The sequence below is a fragment of the Oreochromis aureus genome, linkage group 3 (genome assembly GCF_013358895.1).
Source record: "Oreochromis aureus strain Israel breed Guangdong linkage group 3, ZZ_aureus, whole genome shotgun sequence".
NCBI classification, from domain to species: Eukaryota; Metazoa; Chordata; class Actinopteri; order Cichliformes; family Cichlidae; genus Oreochromis; species Oreochromis aureus.
Window position 1 is genome coordinate 95,803,421 of NC_052944.1, and position 24,913 is coordinate 95,828,333.

Sequence of the window (24,913 nt, forward strand, 5' to 3'; positions counted from 1 at the left end):
TTATGCTTAAAATACATGAATGTTCTGTACATGCAAATTATGTGCTTGTAAACGCTAGAAGGGGCGTCATAATACCCTGATGTTATAAAAGCAGTCTGAAGTATAATTTTGGCGAAGACCCTTGCTGACGTGTGCAGTAACTGTCTTCCCGCGCGTGTACTTCAATAAAAAGATCACTCTGACCCAAAACTTCTGGACTGTCTTGCCTTTCTATTCTCCACCAATTCTGAACCCTTAACATTCTCCATTCATCTTTTCAGTCTTTTCTTCCAAGATTGCTCCAAGCTTGGCAAATATGACTGTCAGAGCCTTCAAGCAGACATATCACGCTGTTCTTCACCAGCATGCATGTTGCATCACGTGCTTTCTTCCATGCTGCTGGACTCATCAGTCGTTGTCAGTGTTACTGCTTTCGCCTGCACTGTCTTTTAGCTTCCGTTACTTCTTCACGTCCACGATGTTCTATCGGTCTTCATCAGGAAATTGACTGTCCTTTGCGTTTCTTCTCGGGGTCAAAGACAAAGTGAGAGCTCAAGCTGCACAATTTCGAGCCAAAGACTGGCTTATTTTCTCCCAATTCTTTTAATCTACTTTTCTGCTACTTAACTCAAGGTTGCAAAGTTGAGAGAGTCCACCTGTATTGGCACCCTAAAGCATATAATTAGTATCATATTCATTGTTTATCTTAAAACCTCCCTTTTGCTTCATCTGCCCAGAGTTAAATCTCTCTCCCTACTCTGGGTGCACACTTGTCACCGTGAGCTTCCCTTTTATGGGCATGCATTTCCTGTCCCAGACACACACACGGTTTCCTGTTTCTACAGCTTCGGCAGAGACTTCCTTTTAATTTCACAGTCTACAAATAATCAGTAATTCTACTAAATCTTTATCTAAAAGCAATATGCCTTCATTTCACTCACACACATTTTAATAGCGCTCTTTCACACATCAGGACAACTAACACTTCTCCACACACATCACCATTCTTTAGGTCAGTTTTGTAGCATCAGTCACACAATCATTTCTTGAGTGGGTGTACTAAGTGCATATACTTATGTGTTTTTAAACAGAAAAATAAACTCAACCTCTCATAACATCACTCAGACCCAAAAGTAAGCATATTATTTCCCTAGTCAAAAGTCAAACCGTTACAGTAATTTTCAATCTAACAGCCTTTGTGTTTTGAAACTAAAAAGAGGAAGGAACAGCGCCCAATTTAAACTGCGCATGTTGTCACTCGACAACACACACACAGAAAATGTAACTGTATATATTATCTCAAACTGAAACAGAACCCATCTAAAAATCCTAAAACATCTTACTTCGACACCCCAAAACACACATCGCTTACAGACATATTTATTAATGAAATTATTTCAAAGTCAATTTCAGTTTTCAAACCCCAAATAACGGTCCTAAGTTTCAACAGTTTATGTATTCTATGTCAAAACCCAGCAAAAAAGTCATACAGTCATGGCAAGAAATAAAACTTCACTTACAATATTGTAATAAACAAAACCAGCATCTTAAATACAGGCGTGTGTAAGAGTCTCTATCTAAACTTCCTAAAACTCTAGGGACCTTGCAGCTCCCTTATTTGCATTTTCACACACACTCCGTCTAAAAATGGCCTCAGCACTTCAGCTCAGTGCTGGGTCAGACTCCTTTTTTACACCAAACCTCTTACTTTATATTACACAGATACACAGACGTCTTATAATTACAATAACAACAATTATCAGGCCTGAGATTGCACAACCTACAGAATTTTGACAAATTTAAATTAACCCTCCAAGGGACAAACTCCAAGTTTTTTATTATCAGTTACACAGTATCAGTTCTAAACTGTATCTGGTCGAATCTCTAAGGTCCCTAACACAATTTAAAAGCTTCTAACGCCCAAGCTCCAAGCTTTACTGCCCAAAAAAGCGCAAATACCGTTCTAAACGGTAAAGTGGGCCAACCACTAGTTATTCTGGAGTGTCCCAAGCTCCACAGTGACCAACTGACTATCCCTCCTAGAGGACGAAGGCACGCGTCCGTACCTCCGGCAAGCGTTACCTCTGGACAATGCGCTTCTTAACAGACGCCGCTGTCGTTCTAGAAAAATTTAGAATAATTTGAAACAACAATCAACACCTCAGAACAAGTGTATGACTGGCACAGGTCCAACCTTATAACCAATTGGGAGTGTAACCCCCAAAACGCCCAATTACCTATTATTCTAAATTCTCTTTATTCTAAATCCTCTTTATTCTAAATCCTCTTTGCTTAGCAGTCCAACTGCTTTTTCTTTAATCAGTACTGTCACTTAACCTTACATTATCATTACTTCAACTTCAATTCTCATGAGATTTTCACCAAAATCAAAACAGACCTTTACCAGTAATTTCAGTGAGTAGACTTTTAATTTTGTCAGAACCAATTCAGCACTGTTTGGAAATAATTCAACAGGTAGTGCCTTACCTTTGAATAAGCCGGCTTATGTCCACTCACTTCGACCACTGACTCATGTCTGCCTGTTTGAGCACCTTGGACCCTCTCGGTCTCAACCTCCAACTTTTCTCCCTCAACCCTCGGCCAATGCACCAAATGTTATGAGTTCGAAATTGAGGATGAGAGTAAAACAATGATAGTCCAGAAGAGGTCGTTCAAACAATTGATTTTAATGCACGCAGCGTGGAGAGGTGTAAACTGCAAAACAGTTGTACATCTCTACCCAAAATACACTCTAGATTGCTTTTATAACATCAGGGTATTGTAACGCCCCTTCTTGCGTTTACAAGCACATAATTTGCATGTACAGAACATTCATGTATTTAAAGAATTAAATGCAAACACAGAAGTTCCTCCTTGTGGCCTACTCTTCCGAATATGGTGATGATCTAAGGCCTTTGTGGTCACCATGGACTGGACATCCTTCCGTCACCTGTAACTAAGCAAACTCAAATACCACAAGAAGCTGAATACATTCAGGCCTTTGCACAGCTACTATTTTACTGTACCAATATACTCAGGATATGAGTTATGATACATATATATTTAACTCAATCATTTTAAAGTAGTTATAACTGCACCTGTAATAAACATGTTAATATTTGATTATGATAACCCCTATAATATAAATTATAACATAATGCCAGCAGCTTCAATAAACACTTTGATGAAATGATAATTAATACAATGTTAAGGATGGTGGTTATATACAGTTCAGCAGTGACCTAATTTCTTTAAATATTACAATCGGTGCCTCCTTCAGGCAGAGAAACAGCTCATGGAGAGAAATAATTATTAGAGCATATTAGAGCACGTAAATTGCAGCAACAATGCGACTCAGACAGTTTCTCTATAACTGCAGGGCTTCCTGCGCTGCTGTTAGTCAGATACGGATCAACAGGTTGTGGATAGAAAGCAGATTCCTTCAGCAGAGGATCCATATCACACTTGAAGCATGTCGTCGGGAAAACAATCAGTGAAAATGGGACACTTTGAGCCAATTTGAGCCTCAAACTCTGAACATAACCTGCTGCAGACCAGCTGATGTGTTCAGTTACCATGGTGAGGAATTTCACAATAAAGGAGGCGTACGCTCTGTCTTTTCCCGGCCCGACGCTCTGGGACATTTTAGACAAGTTTCCTGGCAGAATACGATCCCGTCCGGAGGCCGACACCATCCTTATCCACATGGGCACAAACCGGATTCCAAACAGCGCTCCCACTTCCTCAAACTGGACTTTGTGTGTCTTTGTGAGGCTGTGAAACAAGCCCACCGTAGTGTTTGTATCTCTGGCCCCACTCCCACCTGTGGCCGTAGGCGTTTGGGCGGCTGCTCGGCCTCCACACCTGGCTCTCCTCTGTGTGTGACTCCCACAGCCTGGGCTTTAGAGACAACTTCAATGTTTTCTGGGACAGGAGGCATCTTTCTGCAGCAGATGGGCTCCACTTCAACCAATCAGGAGCCAGATACTCTCTGCTAACATATCATATGGAGTCCAGCATGCAGGAAACACTCCATCAAGTATCTGTCCACACCTGCTGACCGCTCCGTCACTGACTGACGTCCCCCAGGTCCTAGTCCCTATCATCTCAGTTCCACTCTAAACACTAATACATGTTCAGCTGGACTCGGAGCCTCTGGAGACATTTTGGATATTCCAGTCATAATAACTAACAGGACAGTTTGTGCAAGGTGGAGAAAATCTGCTGCATCATCCCATTGATGAAGCATTCAGCTCCACCCTACAGTTTCTCTGCTGCCTCCATCCACCTTGGTTCACTTTGCTCTTCTTCATGTTGGAGCTCTGAATAGTCAGGCTTTTATTCTGAAGGATTTTACAACTTCCCGTCAGCTTGATTTGATGTTTTGAACAGAAACATGATGAAATCTGGAGAGGACTGTCTAGCCTGTGAACTCTGACCCCACATATGATTGTTTCAGTCAGCCCAGAGAAAGTGGCTGGGTGGGTGGAGGTTTGGCTTCAAATGCTCCCCTATTAAGGTGGATGAAGGGTGTAGTTTGGAGGTGCTGCTTGTTAAAGTAAAGTGTGAAACAGCTCCTATCTGTGCAGGTATCTCCGCCCTCCTAAGACTCCATCAGAGTTGGAGCTGAACTCTCAGATGTTTCCTGCTCCATGGTTCTTATGTGTGATCACATGATCTGAGCTGCTGATTTTAAGATCCATGTTGATGATCTTACTGACTCATTTGCCACAGAGTTCCTCAGTACAGTAAATTCATTGGTTTCAAACAGCGTGTTGTTGGCCTACATATAACTGTGGGCTTCAGTATGAACTCCAGGCTTTGAGCTGATGTGTTTCTATCTGATCATTGATGGATTCTGTTTGAGATCATTTTTCCAAGTGATCAGGCAAAAGAAGCTGTGTCAGTACGCTGACGCTCTTTTCATGAGGAAACAGGAGAAACATGTTCATCAGTGTTTCCTACCACCACTGGTATTCCTCCTCCCTCACACACACAAACACTCTGAATGATCTGAACCTCCTTCGTACATCCACTTTAGATTCAACTGCACCTTTTAAGATCAGGACTAAATGTGGTGCTCGCTCGCTGCCCTGGATTCACAAAGACATTCACAGTCTGAAAAGACAATGCCGGAGGGCAGAAAGGAGACGGAAGAAGGTGAATCTTCAGCTCCGTCATCAAGAAATGAAAGCATGAATGACTGCTTTCAATGAACAGGTGAACGAGGCGAGGGCCGGCTATTTCTCTCCTTTAATTCATTCTAATAAGCACAGCCCAGAGCTCTTTGGAGCTCAGTGGAGCGTCTTTGAAATCCTGCAAGTTTTCATCAGATTACAGCATCGAGTGAGGAACGTCTTCACTTTCTAAACTTTCTGAAGGATCAAATGAATGAGAGGAAATCCAAACCAGCAGCTCCTGATTCTTTTCTTGATGTCCCCGACCCCAGCCACAATATCTGATCTTCTTTTCTGCCAGTCTCTGTGGAGGAGCTTTGAAGGACTGTGGCACAACTGAAACGCTCATCAAGCTGTGTAGATATGATTCCTCCAAAGTTCCTGAGTGAAGTTTGGGATGTCCCTGCCCCTCGGCTGCTTCCAATAATGAACACTTGTCTGTCCTCTGGCTGTGTCCCAGAATACTTAAAGACAGCCTGTGTGCAAGCACTCATCAAAGATCCAGCCTCCATCCTTCTGACTACAACAATTACAGAGCCAGCTCAAAGTTTCCTTTTAGAGCAGAACTTTTGGAGAACACTGTCTGTCTGAAGCTTCTTGAAGCGTTACGTCCATGCTAGAACTCCACTTTGACTCTGACTGTGGATCCTGCTGAAGCTTCTCCAAATAGTGGAGAAATGAAGACCTCCACAAGATCAGCAGACCCAGCTCAACAATGTCTGCAGGTGCTAACAGGTCAATCTTTGAGACGCTGAATGTTCCCAGTTTCCTGCTGTGAAACTAGAAGTGATGACTATTATTGTAACAGCACTACAGCTGGAACTGCTGACAGGGCTGGAGATGAACTGGATTCTGATTTCAGTCACAGTTTTGGCTTTCAGTCGTCATCAAAACACTTTGTTTCATTCATGTTGCTCTGAAGCTTTCCTTTCTTCTCATTGACGTGTTATGAACCAATCACAGCTTTTTCCTTTACAGCGCTCTGATTTCAACATTTTGCCCCTTGAGGCAGACGTGTTTGCTTGCTCCACTCTCAGATGCCGACTTGTTGTTTGTTATTGTTAACATTTCGGTCTGTTTGCACTCGATAAGTGCAGTGCACTATTAACATACCCGAGACAGGCACTACTTGACATCGGTAACACATACAATCCTCTGGACTTCACCCTTCCACCGGAACTTCAAGTCATCGTTCGCTGCACCAGCCACCACCACCACCACCACTCCCTGAAACACCGAGCCCTAGTGACTCAGCTGACCCCAGGATAGCACTTCGGAAATGACAACATAAGCAACGCGGGGGGGGGGATTAGAGAATGCTGCGACTTTACCCATCCACTGGACTTCACCCTCCCACCGGAGCTTCAAGTCATTGTTCGCCTCAGTAGCCACCGCCACCACCACTCCCAGGAAGGCCCTGAAACACCGAGCCATAGTGAGTCAGCCGACCCCAGGAGAGCGCTTCGAAGATGACGACGTGAGTGAGGAAAGGGTGGGGGGGGGCTCCATGCTGGCTAAAAGCTCGGGCAGGCCGACCACCGCTACCCAGCCTCTTGTTAGCCAATGTGAGGTCTCTGGAAAACAAACTCCACGAGATACGAGCCAGGATCACAACACAACGGGAAGTTAGAGAATGCTGCACTCTTATTTTCACTGAGACCTGGCTCTCAGACAAAGTCCCGGAATGCGCCATTCAGCTGCAGACCCACTCCGTATACCGAGGAGACCGGACTGCAGCCTCTGGTAAGGCTATTGAGGGAAGTGTGTGTGCGTTGATTAATAACTTGTGGTGTGAAGATGTACAGACTGTTCATAAGTACTGTTCGCCAGATGTGGAGTTTCTAATGCTGAAATGCCACCCATACTATCTGCTGCGGGAGTTCTCAGCTGTGTTTCTGGCCATTGTTTACATCCTGCCGCGAGCCGACTCCACGGCAGCGCTTGGCAAACTCTATGACGTCATCAGCGCATTAGAGACTACGTATTTAGATGCTGTTTTTATCGTTGCTTGTGACTTTAATAAATGCTTTGCACAAACAGACTGGGATGTGTTTCAAAGTGCAGCCACCATGGAGAACTGCTCTGTCAACATACAGGACTATGCTGAACATGTGACTGGGTACATCAGCACCTGTGTTGACAATATTGTGCCCACCACACAAGTCAGAAAGTTCCCCAACCAGAAGCCATGGATCAACAGTCAGGTACAACACATGCTGCGTACTCGGTCTCTTGCATTTAGATCAGGCAATGAGATGGAGTACAAAGGTGTGAAGTATGGACTGAGGAAAGCCATCACAGCGGCTAAGAGGCAGTACAGAGAGAAGCTGGATGGCTTCTATTCTTCTGCTGACCCCAGGCGGATGTGGCAAGGTCTGCAGCACAGAATATAGGGCCACCACCAGCACCAGCGAAATCAGCTCTGCAGGCAGTCTGCTGGATGATCTCAATGCATTCTACACCCGCTTCGAGACCTCCCAGGCCCTCCCAGACCCTCCAGACCACCCAACCCCCACCCCCACCCCTGCCAGCAGTCTCAATAGACCAGGTGTACAAAGACCTGAGGAGGAACAACCCCCGTAAGGCAGCAGGACCAGACAACATCCCGGAACGGGCCCTTAAAGCATGTGCCAATGAGCTGGTGGAGGTTCTTACCTCCATCTTCAACCTCTCCGTCAGCCAGAACACTGTCCCCACATCATCCCTCTCCTCAAGAAAAGCTCAGCCACCTGCCTGAACGACTATAGACCAGTTGCACTCACTCCAATCATTGTGAAGTGCTTTGAGAGAGTGGTGCTGGCCTACATCCAGAGTAACATCACAGACACTCTGGACCCCCTGCAGTATGCCTACCGGCCCAATAGGTCCACGTCAGACGCCATCGCTGCTGTCCTTCACTATTCACTCGCCCACCTAGAAAACAAAGACTCATACATCGGAGTACTTTTTGTTGATTACAGATCGGTCTTTAATACTGTCATCCCACATAAACTCACTCACAAGATGGCAACACTCGGCCTGCACCCCACCCTATGAGACTGGCTAAAGGACTTTTTGACTTGCAGACCCCAGTCCATCAGGATCGGAAACAGGACATCAGTCAGCATTATTACAAACACTGGTTGCGTCCTCAGTCCCATCCTCTACACCCTGTACACCCACTTTGTCACCTGCAATAAAGATAACATCATTTTGAAGTTCGCGGACGACACTGCAGTGATTGGTCACATCACTGGAGGCGACGAAGTGGCCTACAGGAGACAGGTGGCTGGTCTGGTGTCATGGTGTGAGGACAACAACCTCACCCTCAACACAAATAAAACAAAGGAGATTATAGTGGACATGAGAAAGAAGAGGAGGCCTCACCAGCCACTGTTTATCCGGGGCCTTGAAGTGGAGAGGGTGAGCACCTTTAGATACCTGGGCATCCACATCAGTGAGGACCACACCTGGACACTGAACACCACACAGCTGGTCAAGAAGGCTCAGCAGCGGCTGTATTTCCTGAGGAGGCTGAGGAAATTTGGTATGTCAGCCAAAAAAATCGGCCTGGGCATTTTGACTAGAGACCGGCCCGCCATTATAGGAAAAATCATGAAACCTTTGAATGAAAACAAACGCTGTTGTGACAGTGATGTACACTGTTTTGATGGTATATATGCATTAATTTATCAATCGTTGGTTGTAAGATTCAGATAATTATTTAATAAAAGCTAGATATTTCAAACAAGAATAAGAAAGAAAAGTACTTTGTGCCCCCCTCTCCCTGTTAATGCCCTACCTGCCCCCCCTGGCAAAACTTTGCTAGACCCGCCCCTGCACAGTTAGAATAGAATAGAATAGAATAGAATAATCCTTTAATTGTCCCACAAGGGGAAATTTGGTTGTATCAGCAGCAAAAACACACATATACAAACAGAACAGGACACAGAACAGAAGCACAATTTTTACATATTTACATCATGGACAGTAGTTACCAGAGCAGAGTACAGTACAGTTGTTTAAATTAGCGTACCCATAGTGTGCAAACATAGCAGGATACTGAAAGATGTTTAAATAGTTAAGAATATTTAGAATAATGAGAAAAGTGCAGATTGTTTATTGTACCTGTGCATTAAAAAGTAGACATGTAACTTTCAATAAGTTAGTGTATATACAAGCTGAGAAAGTAATGTGCAAGTTATAACAATACAAGTTGTTACAACGCTGATGTAAACATCTGTGTTTGTTGGGAGCAGTTCTGATTGTACAGTCTGACAGCTGCAGGGAGGAAGGACCTGCGGAAACGCTCCTTCATGCATCGAGGATGCAGCAGTCTGTCACTGAAGGAGCTCTGCAGTTCAGCAACATTTACATGCATGGGGTGGGAGACTCTGTCCATCAGAGATGTTATTTTGGCCAGAGTCCTTCTGTCTCCCACCACCTGCACTGGGTCCAGGGTGCATCCCAGAACAGAGCTGGCCTTCCTGGTGAGTTTATCCAACCTCTTCCTCTCAGCTGCCGATAAACTGCTGCTCCAACATACCACACTGTAAAAAATGACGGATGCCACCACAGAGTCATAGAAGGTCTTTAAAAGCGCTCCCTGTACTCCAAATGACCTCAGCCGCCTCAGCAGGTAGAGTCTGCTCTGACCCTTCCTGTAAAGAGCATCAGTGTTGTGGCTCCAGTCCAGTTTATTATTCAGGTGAACACCCAGGTACCTATAAGAGTCCACTATCTCAATGTCCACTCCCTGGATGTTCACCGGTGTCAGTGTGGTGGGTCTGCGTCTCCGGAAATCCATCACTAACTCCTTGGTTTTCCCGGCATTGATCAGCAGGTGGTTCTGCTGACACCAGTCAACAAAGTCCAGAGTCCACTGTCTGTACTCTGAGTCGTCCTCACCTGTGATGAGGCCGACTATGGCAGAGTCATCAGAGAACTTCTGTAGGTGGCAGCGTTGGGAGTTGATGGAGAAGTCTGCAGTGTAGAGGGTGAAGAGGAACAGTGCCAGCACAGTTCCCTGTGGGGCCCCCGTACTGCAGACCAGTGTATCAGAGACACAGCCCTGTGACCTCACATACTGTGGACGTTCTGTGAGGTAGTCCAGTATCCACTGGGACATGTGGTGGTCCACTCCTGATAGCGCCAGCTTGTCTCTCAGAAGTTGTGGCTGGATGGTGTTGAAAGCACTGGAGAAATCAAAGAACATGATCCTCACAGTGCTTCCAGGCTTCTCCAGGTGAGTCAGAGCTCTGTTTGGTACCGGTACCACACAGGATGTCTTCCACAGCTGTGGTACTTTCCCCAGTGACAGGCTCAGGTTGAACAGATAACCTAGGATGCCACACAGTTCATCTGCGCAGCATCTCAGGAGTCTGGAGCTGACGCCATCTGGACCTGCAGCCTTCCGCACCTTGATCTTGCGAAGCTCATTCCTCACTTGAAGTGCTGAGATAGAAAGAGTGGATTTTGGGGGAGGGGTGTGTATGTTGGAGTCCACAGAAGCCTGGGGTGGGTGTAATGACTGGGAGCTGGGAGGTGTGAAGCTGAGAGGTGTGAAGTCCTGAGATGAAGGACAGGCAGTCCCTGAAGATGAAGGAGATTGCAGCAGGGGGGACGATCCTGTGGGAGGGGTGGGTGGTTGATCAAACCTATTAAAATATTTATTTAGGTCATTCACCCACCCCAAGTCTCCTGCAGCCTGGGGGGTTGGTTTTTGTCCTGAGATTGTCTTCAGGCTGTTCCAAACCCCTCTGATGTTGTCCTGTTGCAGCTGCTCTTCCATCTTCCTCCTGTAGTTTTCCTTTCCTTGCCTTATCTTCCATTTCAGCTTCTTCTGAACAACTCTCAGCTCCTGTTTGTCTCCAGATCTAAAGACTCTCTTCTTCTCCTTGAGGAGAGCCTTAATTTCAGGATTTATCCATGGCTTGTTGTTAGAAAAACACCGTACCTTTTTGATGGGTACAGTGTTGTCCACACAGAAGTTCATGTAATCCGTAATGCAGTCTGTGATGCTGTTGAGGTCATCCTCCAGAGGGCTGCAGAGGTTGTCCCACACAGTAGAACGGAAACAGTCCCTCAGGGCCTCTTCAGTCTCTGCCGACCATTTCCTTACTGTGCGTTTCACTACTGGTTCTCTGTGTACTAAAGGTTTATACACAGGCTGGAGATGAACCAGGTTGTGATCTGAGCCCCCCAGGGGAGGGAGAGGTGATGAGCTGTATGCCTCCTTGGTGTTGGCATACAATAAGTCCAATGTTTTATTGTCTCTGGTGTGGCAGGTAACATACTGGGTGAAGGTGGGGAGAGTGGAGGACAGGGAGATGTGATTAAAGTCCCCAGAGATCAGGAAAAGGGCCTGAGGGTGCTGTGTTTGGAGTCTGCTGGTTACAGTGTGCAGGACCTCACAGGCTGCTGCAGCGTTAGCAGAGGGCGGGACATACACAGCTATCATAATCACGTGTGTAAACTCTCGCGGTAGATAGTACGGTCTCATGCTAACCGCTAGCAGCTCGATGTCCTTACAGCATAGCGTCTCTTTGATAGATAAATGCCCAGAGTTACACCATCTATCGTTCACAAACACAGCCAGACCCCCTCCTCTCTTCTTACCACTCTCCGTTGTTCTGTCGGCCCGGATCAGATGAAAACCATCCATGTTTACATGTGAGTCCGGAGTTAGCGCAGTTAGCCACGACTCTGTGAAGCACATCAGGCTGCACTCCCTGTAGCTCCTCTGATGTCGGTAAGGGCTGCCAGTTCGTCTGCTTTATTGGGGAGAGATCTCACATTCCCCATAATAATAGATGGAATCGCTGGCCGGTACCTCCTAACTTTACTGCGACGCCCGATCCCGGCCCGAGTGCCGCGTCTCTTCCTCCTCACCTCGCGCGGGATGTTAGCTTGCTCGGTGGTAGGCAGGGCAGCGGAGGCTCCGAGGGCTAACAGCTGATCCCTGCTGTAAACAATGGGAGGTCGGACCTCCACGCGCTCTCCGGACAAAGATGCCGTAAAAAATGTAATAAAGAACACCATTGTCCATAGAATTCTGAGCTCCATTGTGGGGGACAGCAGTCCACAATAGAAAAATAAAAACAATAAACACAAAAACAACAGAGAAACATATATTAAAGACAAAAAAGGACCCGGTCAGGTCGGAGCTGCTGATACTGGCTGCCAGCTCGGAGCGGCGCCGGAAGTAAGAAGATGATAGCTGACAGTTACCAGCTGTCAGCTACTAAAAAAAGGATTCTGGTGTTATTTGTCTCTCAGAAACAGTTCATAACTTCCCTTCAACTCATTCATGTCACCTAAAAGGTAAACCTGTTTCTCCATCACCTGTTCAGCTCTGATGATTCAGTAAGGACATCTCCTGGTTTCATCTGCATGTTTCCCTCTCACCACATATCCAAACCGATATCATGACCAGCAGCTTTACAGCTGTGGCTCCAGCAAACATCAGCTGATATTAGAAGGTAATATTAAATAAATTCTAACAACAGCTGATCAAGCTTAAACGTGCTGCTGTTGTTTAATGCGACCTCCGTTGGTTTCTTCTTTCTGGCGCAAAGTGGGCGATAAACAAACAAGAGAGACGGGACTTGCGACAGACAAGCCGATCAGCTGATCATTGATCAGTTTCATGATTGAAGTAGAAACAGGAGAGGGAGGGGAGAGAATGAGAGAAGAAGAGGCAGCTGTGCAGCAAAGACACAGAATAACTCCAGCTTTGTGCCTTTTTCATTGTAGCTGAAGTCCGGGACAAACTGCATTCCTTTTCACCCTCAATACGAAACGCGTGATATTTTCTCTGAATACGAGACGATTCCTTTTTTTAGGGGACGGTTGGCAACTCTAATAATTAACCTTATGAACAAAATAAAGACAATGTGGTCAAAGCTCAGGAAAAAACAAAGGGCAAAATAAAAATGATGAAGAGAGATGTCGTCTTCAAAGTTGGTGACAAAGTTTTAAGAGCTAACATAAGAAGCCAGCAGAGGAAAGGGGGAAAACTTGAAGCAAACTTTTTAGGCCCTTACATTATTACAGCAATCCAAGGTAAAAGTGCAGATCTTCAGGATTCCAATGGGACAATTATTCCAAAAGTAAATATTGACCAACTAAAGTTAAGCAAAGACAGCATGCCAAGAGTGCCACACTGGGGTTTAAAGAAAACAGCAGCCACATTACTAACAGCACAACCAGGTCCAGCAGCACCACAAGCTGCAGCAGCACCAGCATCTGCTCTAGCTCCAAAGACTACAGCAGCACCAGTGGCAGTAGCACCACCACCACCACCTCCTAGAGCTACACAGGCTACAGCACCAATGGCATCACTACCAGTTCAAACCCAACATCCATCTCCAGTTCCACAAGGTATAGCAACAACGGAATCAGATCCAGGGTCAGGAGCAACAGCACAGAAAGAGAACGAACCACCAGAACCAGCCACAAGAGACTTCTGTTTTCCAGCAATGGAGTAAGGTGTGTTGGCCACTAGCACCTGCCTAACTTTTTTTAAATTTTACTTTCTGAGCCCCATTTTGCTGTTAGACACAAACTTTTTTGGGTCATTTATGAGTGTCACATTGGAAGGATGTCCAAGGGAAGGAGACAAACCGAGAAAAACCTTACTGCCGAGAGTTGTGCTAACGCTGGCGCAGCAGAAGATGCTAGTGCAGCCCTGAACCCAGCGCTTGTGGCCCTGCTCGAACAGCACAGAACAGCCATAGCCGCAGATTTTAAGGCTACATCGGATGTAATTAACGGTAAGCTGGACAAGATTCAAGCAGAAGTTGCAAATCAACAACTACGTATTGGTGAGCTTGAAACAAACTCAGCGGATGTCGTTCGGCGTTTAGCAGCGCTCAAAGCTAAGTATGACTCACTACAGGAGGAAACCAAACTTTTCAAAACTAAACTTTCCGACCTGGAGAGTAGAAGCAGAAGGCAGAACATCTGTCTGGTGGGTCTGCCGGAATCGGTGGAGCCGGGTCCACGGGCAACTGAGTTCTTTTCCCGGCTACTGGTGGAGGTCTTCAGCGCACAAACCTTGCCATTCCCCCCGGAGCTTGACAGAGCCCACCGTAGCCTTATGCCCAAACCGGGCCCTGATGGGAGGCCGCGCTCGATCATTATCCGCTTCCACCGCTTCCAGATTAAGGAGCTGCTGATGAGGGAAGCACGGAGACGCCGAGGGACGTTGGAGTACTGCGGACATAAACTCCAGTTTTATGAGGATTACAACATCGACGTCCAGAAGCAGCGAGCCCAGTATAAGGATGTTATGGCCGAATTATACCGGAGAGGCCTCCGACCTTCCCTCCTCTTCCCCGCCAGGCTCCACATTACTCTTCCAGATGGGAAAATCCGGCGATTGGAGTCAGTGGAGGAGGCCTCTCGCTTCATTCAAACCATGGAAGAAAACCAAAGCTCTCCATCCTGAGGTGGACACTGTAGCCGGTTAGAGCACTCACCCTAATTTACTACTACAACGGGTCGGACTAGCCTAAGTGGCGTCCTCGTTGTGACTGAGATTATACAGCCGCGCTGTTGGCATAGCAATATGTTCTTTGCTGTTCATTTTAAGGTAAAACTGGTTCGTTGTTTGGCTGATTTGTTCTTGTTCTTTTTTTTTCTTTCTCTTCTTCGTGTCCTGAAATTTGGGACCCTGGCTGGAGTTTAGGGGCTAATGTTCAAGGGTGCAGGTATGATGCTAGTGGTACGGGGCGTTCTTGACTAGTATGGGAAGAAAGCAGGGGCTTATGGGGTTGCTTTTTAATGCAACCTGCTGGGGTGATATTGGTGGGTGGTATTGTTTTAGGTTTTTTATTTTTTTTTTTTACACAGTGATATGTTGTTGTATGGCATTTTCTTTCTGGGGTGGGGTTGGTTGTCATGTTTTTTGTTGTTGTTGTTGTTTTCGTCCCCTCCCTTCCCTCCTTGGGCAACTCTGCACATAAAAATGTGGGACTTCCGTCATGAGTGGTAATCTTACCTTTGTTAGCTGGAATGTGAGGGGGTTGAACCACCCAATAAAGCGAAAGAGAGTCTTATCACGCCTGAAGCAATTTAAGCCCGGGGTAGTTTTTTTGCAAGAGACTCACTTGCAGGATTCAGATCACTCACGCTTGGCGAAATGTTGGTCAGGACAGGTGTTTCACTCTAATTCTAAAGCAAAGGCCAGGGGTACAACTATTCTTATCGATCGGAACATCCCATTTGTTCCGTCCACTGTTGTGTCAGACAAAAACGGACGGTTTATAATAGTGTCTAGCAAACTCTGTGACAGGTCTGTGACCTTGGCCAATCTTTATGCACGCAATTTTGATGATGTGCAATTTTTTCAAAGCCTGTTTTCACACCTCCCGCACTTACATACTCACTCTTTAATTCTGGGGGGCAATTTTAATCTTTATTTGGATGCGGTTTTAGATCGTTCATCCCCCAAACCTGCTACTCTTAATAAATCTGCAACTTATATCAAGTCTTTTCTTGAAGATTATAGTCTCACGGATCCCTGGCGATTTTTGTTCCCTACTGGTAGAGATTATTCTTTCTTCTCACATGTACACCACACCTACACTAGAATAGATAATTTTTTTATTGACAATTTGCTAATTAACAGTTTTAGATCCTGCAGCTATGATTACTGTCTCTGATCATGCCCCCCTTGCGCTCAAATTAGCCTTTCAGGGCTGTGACTCTGTGAGAAAGCTCTGGAGATTGGATCCATTGCTGCTCACGGATGAACAATTTGTTTCTAACATCTCTTCTAATGTAAAAATTTTTCTTAACGAGAATAGAACACCTGATATGCCAAACAGGATGGTGTGGGAGGCTCTGAAGGCATTCCTGAGAGGAGAAATCTTCCCTTCCTTTGCAAAGCTTTTACTGAGTCGCTAGACTCTGGGGCACTTCCTTCATCATGCCACCAGGCCTGTATCACAGTGTTACTTAAGAAGGGCAAGGACCCGACTGACTGTGCTTCTTATAGGCCTATATCTCTTTTAAACACGGATGTTAAAATTCTGTCTAAGCTACTGTCGCACAGGCTGGAAAAAATTCTTCCTGCTATAATCTCTCCCGACCAAACTGGCTTGATAAAAAAATCGGCACACCTTCTGTTAGAGTGAATTGTTAATGTTTGTCATTTCTATGCTTGCCAACTCTGATGAAAGGGATTCCACTGTCCTTCCCCCCAGATTCTCGAGGTTCTGGTTGGGGGGGGCTGTAATGTTTTATTGCAGATACATCCTATCTGGAAGATCTGCTTCTTTTGATGTAAGCTTCCTGCGTTTACGACCCTTTGGTCAGCAGGAGGTCTCTCTCTCACACACACACACACACACACACACACACACATTCCTACTTACATATAGAAGTTCACACATATACATACAATGCCTTAGAACCATGTGGGCGTTGCTTGCTGTGTTTTGTGTGAACTGTCTCTCAATAAAAGGCAGTGAGAGGAGCCCATCGTTGGGGTCATTCGTGATGAGCTAAGATACCAACGAGGCCTCCCTTGCGCAAGTAATCGATCGAACGCTGTTGCCTTGTTTTTCTTTCATGGGAATAAGTCCTGGATACAGCGGGATCTGAGTTTAGACCCAACACCTTCTTTAGCATACGGCGACTTTTTAATATTATCTATGGCCCCAGCCATGTTGTGCCCGAATGCCTTATTGCTATGGATGCAGAAAAAGCATTTGATAGGGTGGAGTGGGAATATTTGTTTTTTACTTTAGAAAGGTTTGGAATGGGCCCCTTATTTTGCTCATGGATCAAACTTCTTTACGCAAGCCCCACGGCTTCAGTGGTAACTAACTGTCGCTACTCTGACCATTTTAGGCTCCACCGCGAAATGAGACAGGGCTGCCCTTTAAGCCCTTTGCTTTTTGAGCCACTAGCAATTGCAGTCCATGGTAGTGGGGACATACAAGGCATATGGAGGGGGGGGATTGAGCATAGAGTTTCACTGTATGCCGATGACCTTCTTCTATTTCTTTCCAACCCGCTTACCTCCTTACCCGCTGTACTTAATATACTGAATGGTTTTAGTCAGCTCTCTGGATACAAAAGTAATATGAATAAGAGTGAACTGTTTTTGATTAATGAGAGGAGAACATTGTAAGTGTAACTTTACCCCCAAATAAAAGCAAATTTAAGTGCTCTTTTTTTTCTACAAAATACAATGTTAAACCATGTGCCCATTTTATCAGCGTCTTAAAAGTATTTACCCTGAAACACGTCTTTTGTCAGACAACTACATAAGAAATTATGCATTTTAAATTTTGATTTACATTTTGTCCTGCCGACTTATCTCTTTTTCTCATTACTTTTTGTAGACATAATGGATGCCTGGGCTGGAAAGAATGCTCATGTTCTACTCTCAAAAATTGATGCTTACAAATTATTCTACTGGGATATCCAACAAAATGGTCCGGACATGGAGTTGGAAAGTGAGGTACAGTGATCTTTACTGACAACAATGCAACTATCAGTGTTTCATTCCTTGACAACAGTAAAAAAAATAATTAAATTTTGTATTCGCAGTCTATTGCATGCATATCTTGCGATCATGGTGAAACAATGTAATCGCCACAATTCAGCAAAAGCAGCATTCACTGATTCATTTTCAATGACTGCCATGTGGAAGAGAAAAGGTCCAAGACTCAAGGTTGGTTTCTCTAGAAATAATCTTGTGTGTGCGTGTGTGCGTGTGTGCATGTGTGTGTGTTTTGGACACACTGCAATCAATGCTGAGATTTGCAAATATTTGGGCTAATATCTCTTTTGAAATCATCAACACTGCTTCATCTTTTAAATAGGTACCTTTTTTATGCTCAAGTGATTCATACGTCACTGTTAAAGATGCTTAAGAAAGCATTAAACATTATTCTGCAGATGGTACAAAGAAATTGATTCACAGAAAACAAATTTCTATAAAATAACATTTACGATATTAGCCTATTTAGTCATCTTAGAATCTCTTTTTCAGTTTGCTGAAAAGATCTTGCGAAAAGAGTCAATAGACTTTCCGTCTACAAAAAAGGCCGTAAACACACACAGGCTGTAAATTGCCACCACTCTCCTCCTACCTATGTAACTCATTTTCCACCATTCAGTGTTCTGACATCATGAATTTTTTCATCATGATGGCTGTAGAAACAAACCATATAGTTGTTTGAATGAAGTAATAAGTGCAGTAGGTAGTATACTGTATGTGCTATTTTTTCATTTTTTAAAACAGATGACCTGACAAACATCTGTCATTTCTGCGGGGAAGAAGAACATGAAACTGACAATAAATGGGTAATTACATAAAGAACGACTGCTAAATGTTATGATCAATTCCCGTAAATGATATTTATTATTGGAATTTGTATTTATTTATTTATTTATTTATTTACAGATTCAGTGTGAGATGTGTGTGCGGTGGTTCCACCAGCTCTGCGTGAAAAGCCCACCACCAGAAGACGTGTTTATTTGTTTCACTTGTACATAGTTGACACTAAAGGTCCACAGCTAGTGTTCTTATGGCACACATTGTTGAGAACACACATATCTACATATATAGATGTAGATGTTAAATTAAGAAGTCTAAAAAAAGAAAATGGTCTCCAAAGTTACTGTAGTTATTGGTTATACTGTGATTTATTTTGCAAATAAAGTCTTTCGTGATAGCTTCGCTACAAAGTGTAAACCCAGTGTAAATTCACCGGAGAGCGACGTGTTGCCATGATCGCGTCTAGTTTTACAGTATTATAGTATCAAAGTCTTATTCTAGACAAAGTATTTCCAGCAGGTTATTTCAGTGTACAGTTTCAGGTAAATTGTCTTCCACACGGCACATTACAATGTCGCGAAGCTAGTATTAAAATACATCGAGTCTGTTGTTTTCCAGCTTTTACTCTTTATTGCATCGACTGCAGATCAGTGACAAGTAGCGTACAGAACGGAGCTGGGCAAGTGGCTCCTCCTACTTTGCGCGCTCTTGTAGATGGGGAAACAGTTTTTGCTGGGGGTAACTACTTTGGCACAACACCGGCGGCCGCCTCAGGTCTCTCTTTCTCCTGCGTCCCCTTTCCCTCATCCACCTGCTGGCCTCAACCACTTGCTAAGGTTACTGAATCTGTGGAAGCTCCGCGATGCCAACACACGAAGTAACGAATGACGACCCTATCTAAATCCCAGTAATGATTAATGCGTTCCTGATTTTGGCATAATAACTAGTTACCGTGCTCGTTACCACAATAATAACGTAGTTACTGTAACGCATTACTTAATAACGTGTTAGTCCCAACACTGAAGATGACACAGAGAGCCTTTGGTCCATGAGATCTATCTAGGAGACATCAGTAACATCAGGTTTGTGTGAGCCGTCCTGTAGAACGCTTACATACAGCTGCTTCTGTCTCTGATCTCTGAGTATCTCTCAGCTTCAGCTGGGACTCCACCCAGGTGTTGGTTGGTTGACATGTGACAACATCCAAATGACTGGATCAAAGTGTTTGAATGATCTCAGCAGCTTTAAAAACTATTGATATTTATACGTTTACATTGATTTGGACTAAACTAACAAAACTTTTGATTTGATCCAAACTCAAATCATGCCAGAGGCTTTTATTTTGAAGTGATGATCATTTCAACTCCATTTTTAATCGTCTTCTTAGTCTGTTCATTTAAACATCAAAGAATTTTTTTATTTGAATGAACTGAAAATAGATTCAAACTAAAAACATTTAGAGAATAAACTCCTACATGACCTCTGACCTTTGACCTGTATCGACAGCACTGACCTCTGACTTTCAGCTGCACTTGTTTCTTCAGCAGGATGTTTCCCTCCCTGCTGCAGGTGCAGGTGTAGGTCCAGTTGTCCCAGTCTGTGGGGTATTTCAGGGTCAGACTGAGGTCTCCAGTTTTCAGCAGGTCTTCATTCATCTTCGTTCGGTCTCTGAAAACCTGGTGCTGTTGTTTAGGCTGGTCAGAGCCGTTCTCATACACGTGGACCTTTGCATTGTTATCCTTCCACTCCACTTTAGCTTCTTTAGGCAGGGGAAGAGTGGTTTTGAGGGGCAGCTGGACAGACTCCACCCCTGAATCCACCTCCACCCGGGGGACTGAGAGGACAACAAAGCACAACATGAGCTTGGATGGAGACATTTGTGTTGACTCTAACAGGCTGAATGCTGCTGCTTCACTGGGAGCTCACTGTTAGATAGAAAGTGGTCAGTGTGAAGAGGAGACGCAGCAGAAAGATGAAGACTGACAGGAAGAAAGCAGTGAACAGACTGTTGGAGCTGCTGTTAGTGGGACAGGACTTTATTCAGTCTCTGAGGACCAGATTTGACTTGATGAAGCAGAGAAACACAGTCTGAGTGTTTCTGTCACACTCACTTCATCACACAGCTCAGTTTGACAACATTTGGAAGAATTTGATAGAAGCCTTCCTTTAGTAAAAGCACCAATAAAACACCATGAAAACACCTCACTACACACAAAACTGCAGTACTGGCAAATTGGACATAAAGTATGAAAAGTCAAAGTACTTATTGTGCAGAAAAATGTTCCCATCAGTGTCTATGGATCAATATTACTGCTGCACATGTTTAAGGCTGAGCTCATTTCAAATCCTTTCTATTGTGTTGAATCTGCAGTAATGCATCATATTCTATAAAATCACATGTTTGTAGTGGCTGTCCTTTGAGGACCACGTATCTCTAAATAAACAGCTGTTAATGAGCTCACAAACACAGGCCTACAGCTGGATTTGAAAAAGTCCATTCAATAGAAAATCAACAATCACAGCTGGATTCAAAGGCTTGAGCTCTGTGTGACATGGTTACCTGTCAGTATCTACAGGGGGATTCAAATATGAAGGAAACATGAAGGTGGTGCATTAGAAAAACTGCTGCTTTCAAGTGCAGAGCAACAAACTATTTGAACCTGTCCAACTTTATTAACACAGACAAAGATTTGTGGATCAGCTGCTGTTTGCTGCTATAGATATAATCCAGCTGATGTGGGAGAACTACATGTGACACTTTGATGCAGCCATGAATCTGACTGATTTCTTTCCATTTTCAAAGGTTGATGCATCAGTTAAAGTCCTTAAAAGCTCAGAAATAAAGAGAAAGGTTGGTTAAAGCAAAGAGAGGCACTGGCAGCATTTAAGACACTAAACAAGAGAAACAGATCAGAGAACATCAGACTGAATAAGTGGAATAAAGTGAAACAGAGAACTAACGCTCCCTAAGAATGGAGCTGTCAGAGGAAGAGAGCAGCAAACTGAAAGTCTCTGTTAGCTGCAGAGCTCTGAAACTTCACACAGCTTTGGATGATAACATGGAGAAAGGATGTGGAGATTTTCACAGTTCTGCTAGAAATCATCTTCTAGTTATTGTGACTCAGATATGACTGATTATAGAGCGAGGACCAAAGAAGGTTTTACTGAGATTTGAACTGACTTAGCTTAGCCTGTGTTTTAGCCACATGCTAAACAAACACATGTTCAGAAACTAGAAGATGTTACCTTTCAGATGAAGTCTCACACATGAACTTTGCTCCTACAGTTCATCTGCTGAAGCTTTTACATTTGGCTGGAAATCAAATAAAAACCAAAACAGCCACAAACATCAGACATGCTAACACTGTAACATTATTGGATGGAGCCCACTGAGACTGAACCACCATCATGAGTCTGACCTCTGACCTTTGACCTGTATCTATAGCACTGACCTCTGACTGTCAGCTCCACTTGTTTCTTCAGCAGGATGTTTCCCTCCCTGCTGTAGACGGTGCAGGTGTAGGTGGAGTTGTCTCCATCTGTGGGGTATTTCAGGGTCAGACTGAGGTCTCCAGTTTTCAGCAGGTCTTCATTCATCTTCGTTCGGTCTCTGTAAACCTGGTGCTGTTCTTCAGGCTGGTCAGAGCCGTTCTCATACACGTGGACCTTTGCATTGTTATCCATCCACTCCACTTTAGCGTCTTCAGGCAGGTGAAGTGTGGTGTTGAAGGGCAGCTGGACAGACTCCACCCCTGAATCCACCTCCACCCGGGGGACTGAGAGGACAACAAAGCACAACATGAGCTTGGATGGAGACATTTGTGTTGACTCTAACAGGCTGAATGCTGCTGCTTCACTGGGAGCTCACTGTTAGATAGAAAGTGGTCAGTGTGAAGAGGAGACGCAGCAGAAAGATGAAGACTGACAGGAAGAAAGCAGTGAACAGACTGTTGGAGCTGCTGTTAGTGGGACAGGACTTTATTCAGTCTCTGAGGACCAGATTTGACTTGATGAAGCAGAGAAACACAGTCTGAGTGTTTCTGTCACACTCACTTCATCACACAGCTCAGTTTGACAACATTTGGAAGAATTTGATAGAAGCCTTCCTTTAGTAAAAGCACCAATAAAACACCATGAAAACACCTCACTACACACAAAACTGCAGTACTGGCAAATTGGACATAAAGTATGAAAAGTCAAAGTACTTATTGTGCAGAAAAATGTTCCCATCAGTGTCTATGGATCAATATTACTGCTGCACATGTTTAAGGCTGAGCTCATTTCAAATCCTTTCTATTGTGTTGAATCTGCAGTAATGCATCATATTCTATAAACAATCACAGCTGGATTCAAAGGCTTGAGCTCTGTGTGACATGGTTACCTGTCAGTATCTACAGGGGGATTCAAATATGAAGGAAACATGAAGGTGGTGCATTAGAAAAACTGCTGCTTTCAAGTGCAGAGCAACAAACTATTTGAACTGATCCAACTTTATTAACACAGACAAAGATTTGTGGATCAGCTGCTGTTTGCTGCTATAGATATAATCCAGCTGATGTGGGAGAACTACATGTGACACTTTGATGCAGCCATGAATCTGACTGATTTCTTTCCATTTTCAAAGGTTGATGCATCAGTTAAAGTCCTTAAAAGCTCAGAAATAAAGAAAGGTTGGTTAAAGCAAAGAGAGGCACTGGCAGCATTTAAGACACTAAACAAGAGAAACAGATCAGAGAACATCAGACTGAATAAGTGGAATAAAGTGAAACAGAGAACTAACGCTCCCTAAGAATGGAGCTGTCAGAGGAAGAGAGCAGCAAACTGAAAGTCTCTGTTAGCTGCAGAGCTCTGAAACTTCACACAGCTTTGGATGATAACATGGAGAAAGGATGTGGAGATTTTCACAGTTCTGCTAGAAATCATCTTCTAGTTATTGTGACTCAGATATGACTGATTATAGACGAGGACCAAAGATGTCATGATCCTGGGCCATGTTGGCCCAGTATTCTTAGTTTTCGTGTGTTTTGTGTTTTGTTCTTTACTTGTGCCCTGGCTTCTAGGTTGTTCTGTTAAGATGCTCCTTATTTGATTACCCCCTGTGTGCTCCTCTGTGTATCTGTAGACCCTCGTTCCCCTCCTTGTGTTTTATTCCATGTTTTTCCCAGCCCGTTATGTCGTGCACTCTCTCCGCTTGTCTGAACCTCTGTACTTCCTGTTTTACTTTGACAGTCTCCCGTCAGTGTCGTGTTTACTACTCCTGCCATGTCTTGTTATGATTATCAGTGTCACCTGTGTTCCCCGTGTGCTCCCACTTCCCTCATTAACCCTCTGTGTATTTATGTCTGCGTCTCCCTCAGTTCTGGCCGTGTGTTTCTCCGTGTAATATGTTATAGTTTCCAGTTTAGTTTGTATGGTTTTCCTGTCCAGCAATAAAGCTGTGTTTTGAGTTCATTCCTGCCTCCGTGAGCTTGCGTTTGGGTCCACTTCCTGCCAGCCACACAGCCGAATCATGACAAAAGAAGGTTTTTACTGATGTTTGAACTGACTTAGCTTAGCCTGTGTTTTAGCCACATGCTAAACAAACACATGTTCAGAAACTAGAAGATGTTACCTTTCAGATGAAGTCTCACACATGAACTTTGCTCCTACAGTTCATCTGCTGAAGCTTTTACATTTGGCTGGAAATCAAATAAAAACCAAAACAGCCACAAACATCAGACATGCTAACACTGTAACATTATTGGATGGAGCCCACTGAGACTGAACCACCATCATGGGTCTGACCTCTGACCTTTGACCTGTATCTACAGCACTGACCTCTGACTTTCAGCTCCACCTTTCTCTTCAGCAGGATGTTTCCCTCCCTGCTGTAGACGGTGCAGGTGTAGGTGGAGTTGTCTCCATCTGTGGGGTGTTTCAGGGTCAGACTGAGGTCTCCAGGTTCCAGTAAGTTTCTCTTCATCTTTGTTCGGTTCTTGTATTTATCGTCCTGTTCTTCAGGCTGGTCAGAGCCGTTCTCATACACGTGGACCTTCCTGTTGTCCTTGTCCTTCCACTCCACTTTAGCATCTTTAGGCAGGCAAACTGTGGTTTTGCAGATCAGCTGGACAGACTCCACCCCTGAGTCCACCCCCACCCAGGGGACTGAGAGGACAACAAAGCACAACATGAGCTGTAGTGAAGGTTACTAATGTTCTCCTTATGACCTGTTACAGTGGACTTATTCCTGTGCTTGTCCTGTTAGACCTCAGTGTAGACACAACATCTTACTACAAACACTAGAACACACCAGAGTTATTAAAGGAAATTCACTGCAATGGTTTGAATCATATCTGATAGATTCAAGTATATTCATGTAAATGAGGAGTTTCCTTTACACACAGCAATTATTCATAGATTTGTGTGATTGCCATGCAGATGATACACATTTGATTTTTATGATTAACACCTGTTAAATCAGTTACAGGCCTGTTTTAAAGAG

General features: G+C 44.3%; 1 protein-coding gene across 4 annotated transcripts in view; it reads right to left on the bottom strand.

The window, feature by feature from the left end:
- Positions 1-23,111: 23,111 nt before the first annotated feature.
- Positions 23,112-24,913, bottom strand: part of LOC116328660 — a 209,680-nt gene continuing 207,878 nt past the window's right edge. The window contains exon 9 of one of the 4 annotated variants that reach the window (XM_039608858.1): positions 23,112-24,576. In XM_039608858.1, coding sequence (XP_039464792.1) covers positions 24,170-24,576 — 407 coding nt within the window. In that variant the 3' untranslated portion in view covers positions 23,112-24,169. The remainder of the gene's footprint in view (positions 24,577-24,913) is intronic. The other 3 variants (XM_039608856.1, XM_039608860.1, XM_039608859.1) reach the window with 3 other exon arrangements.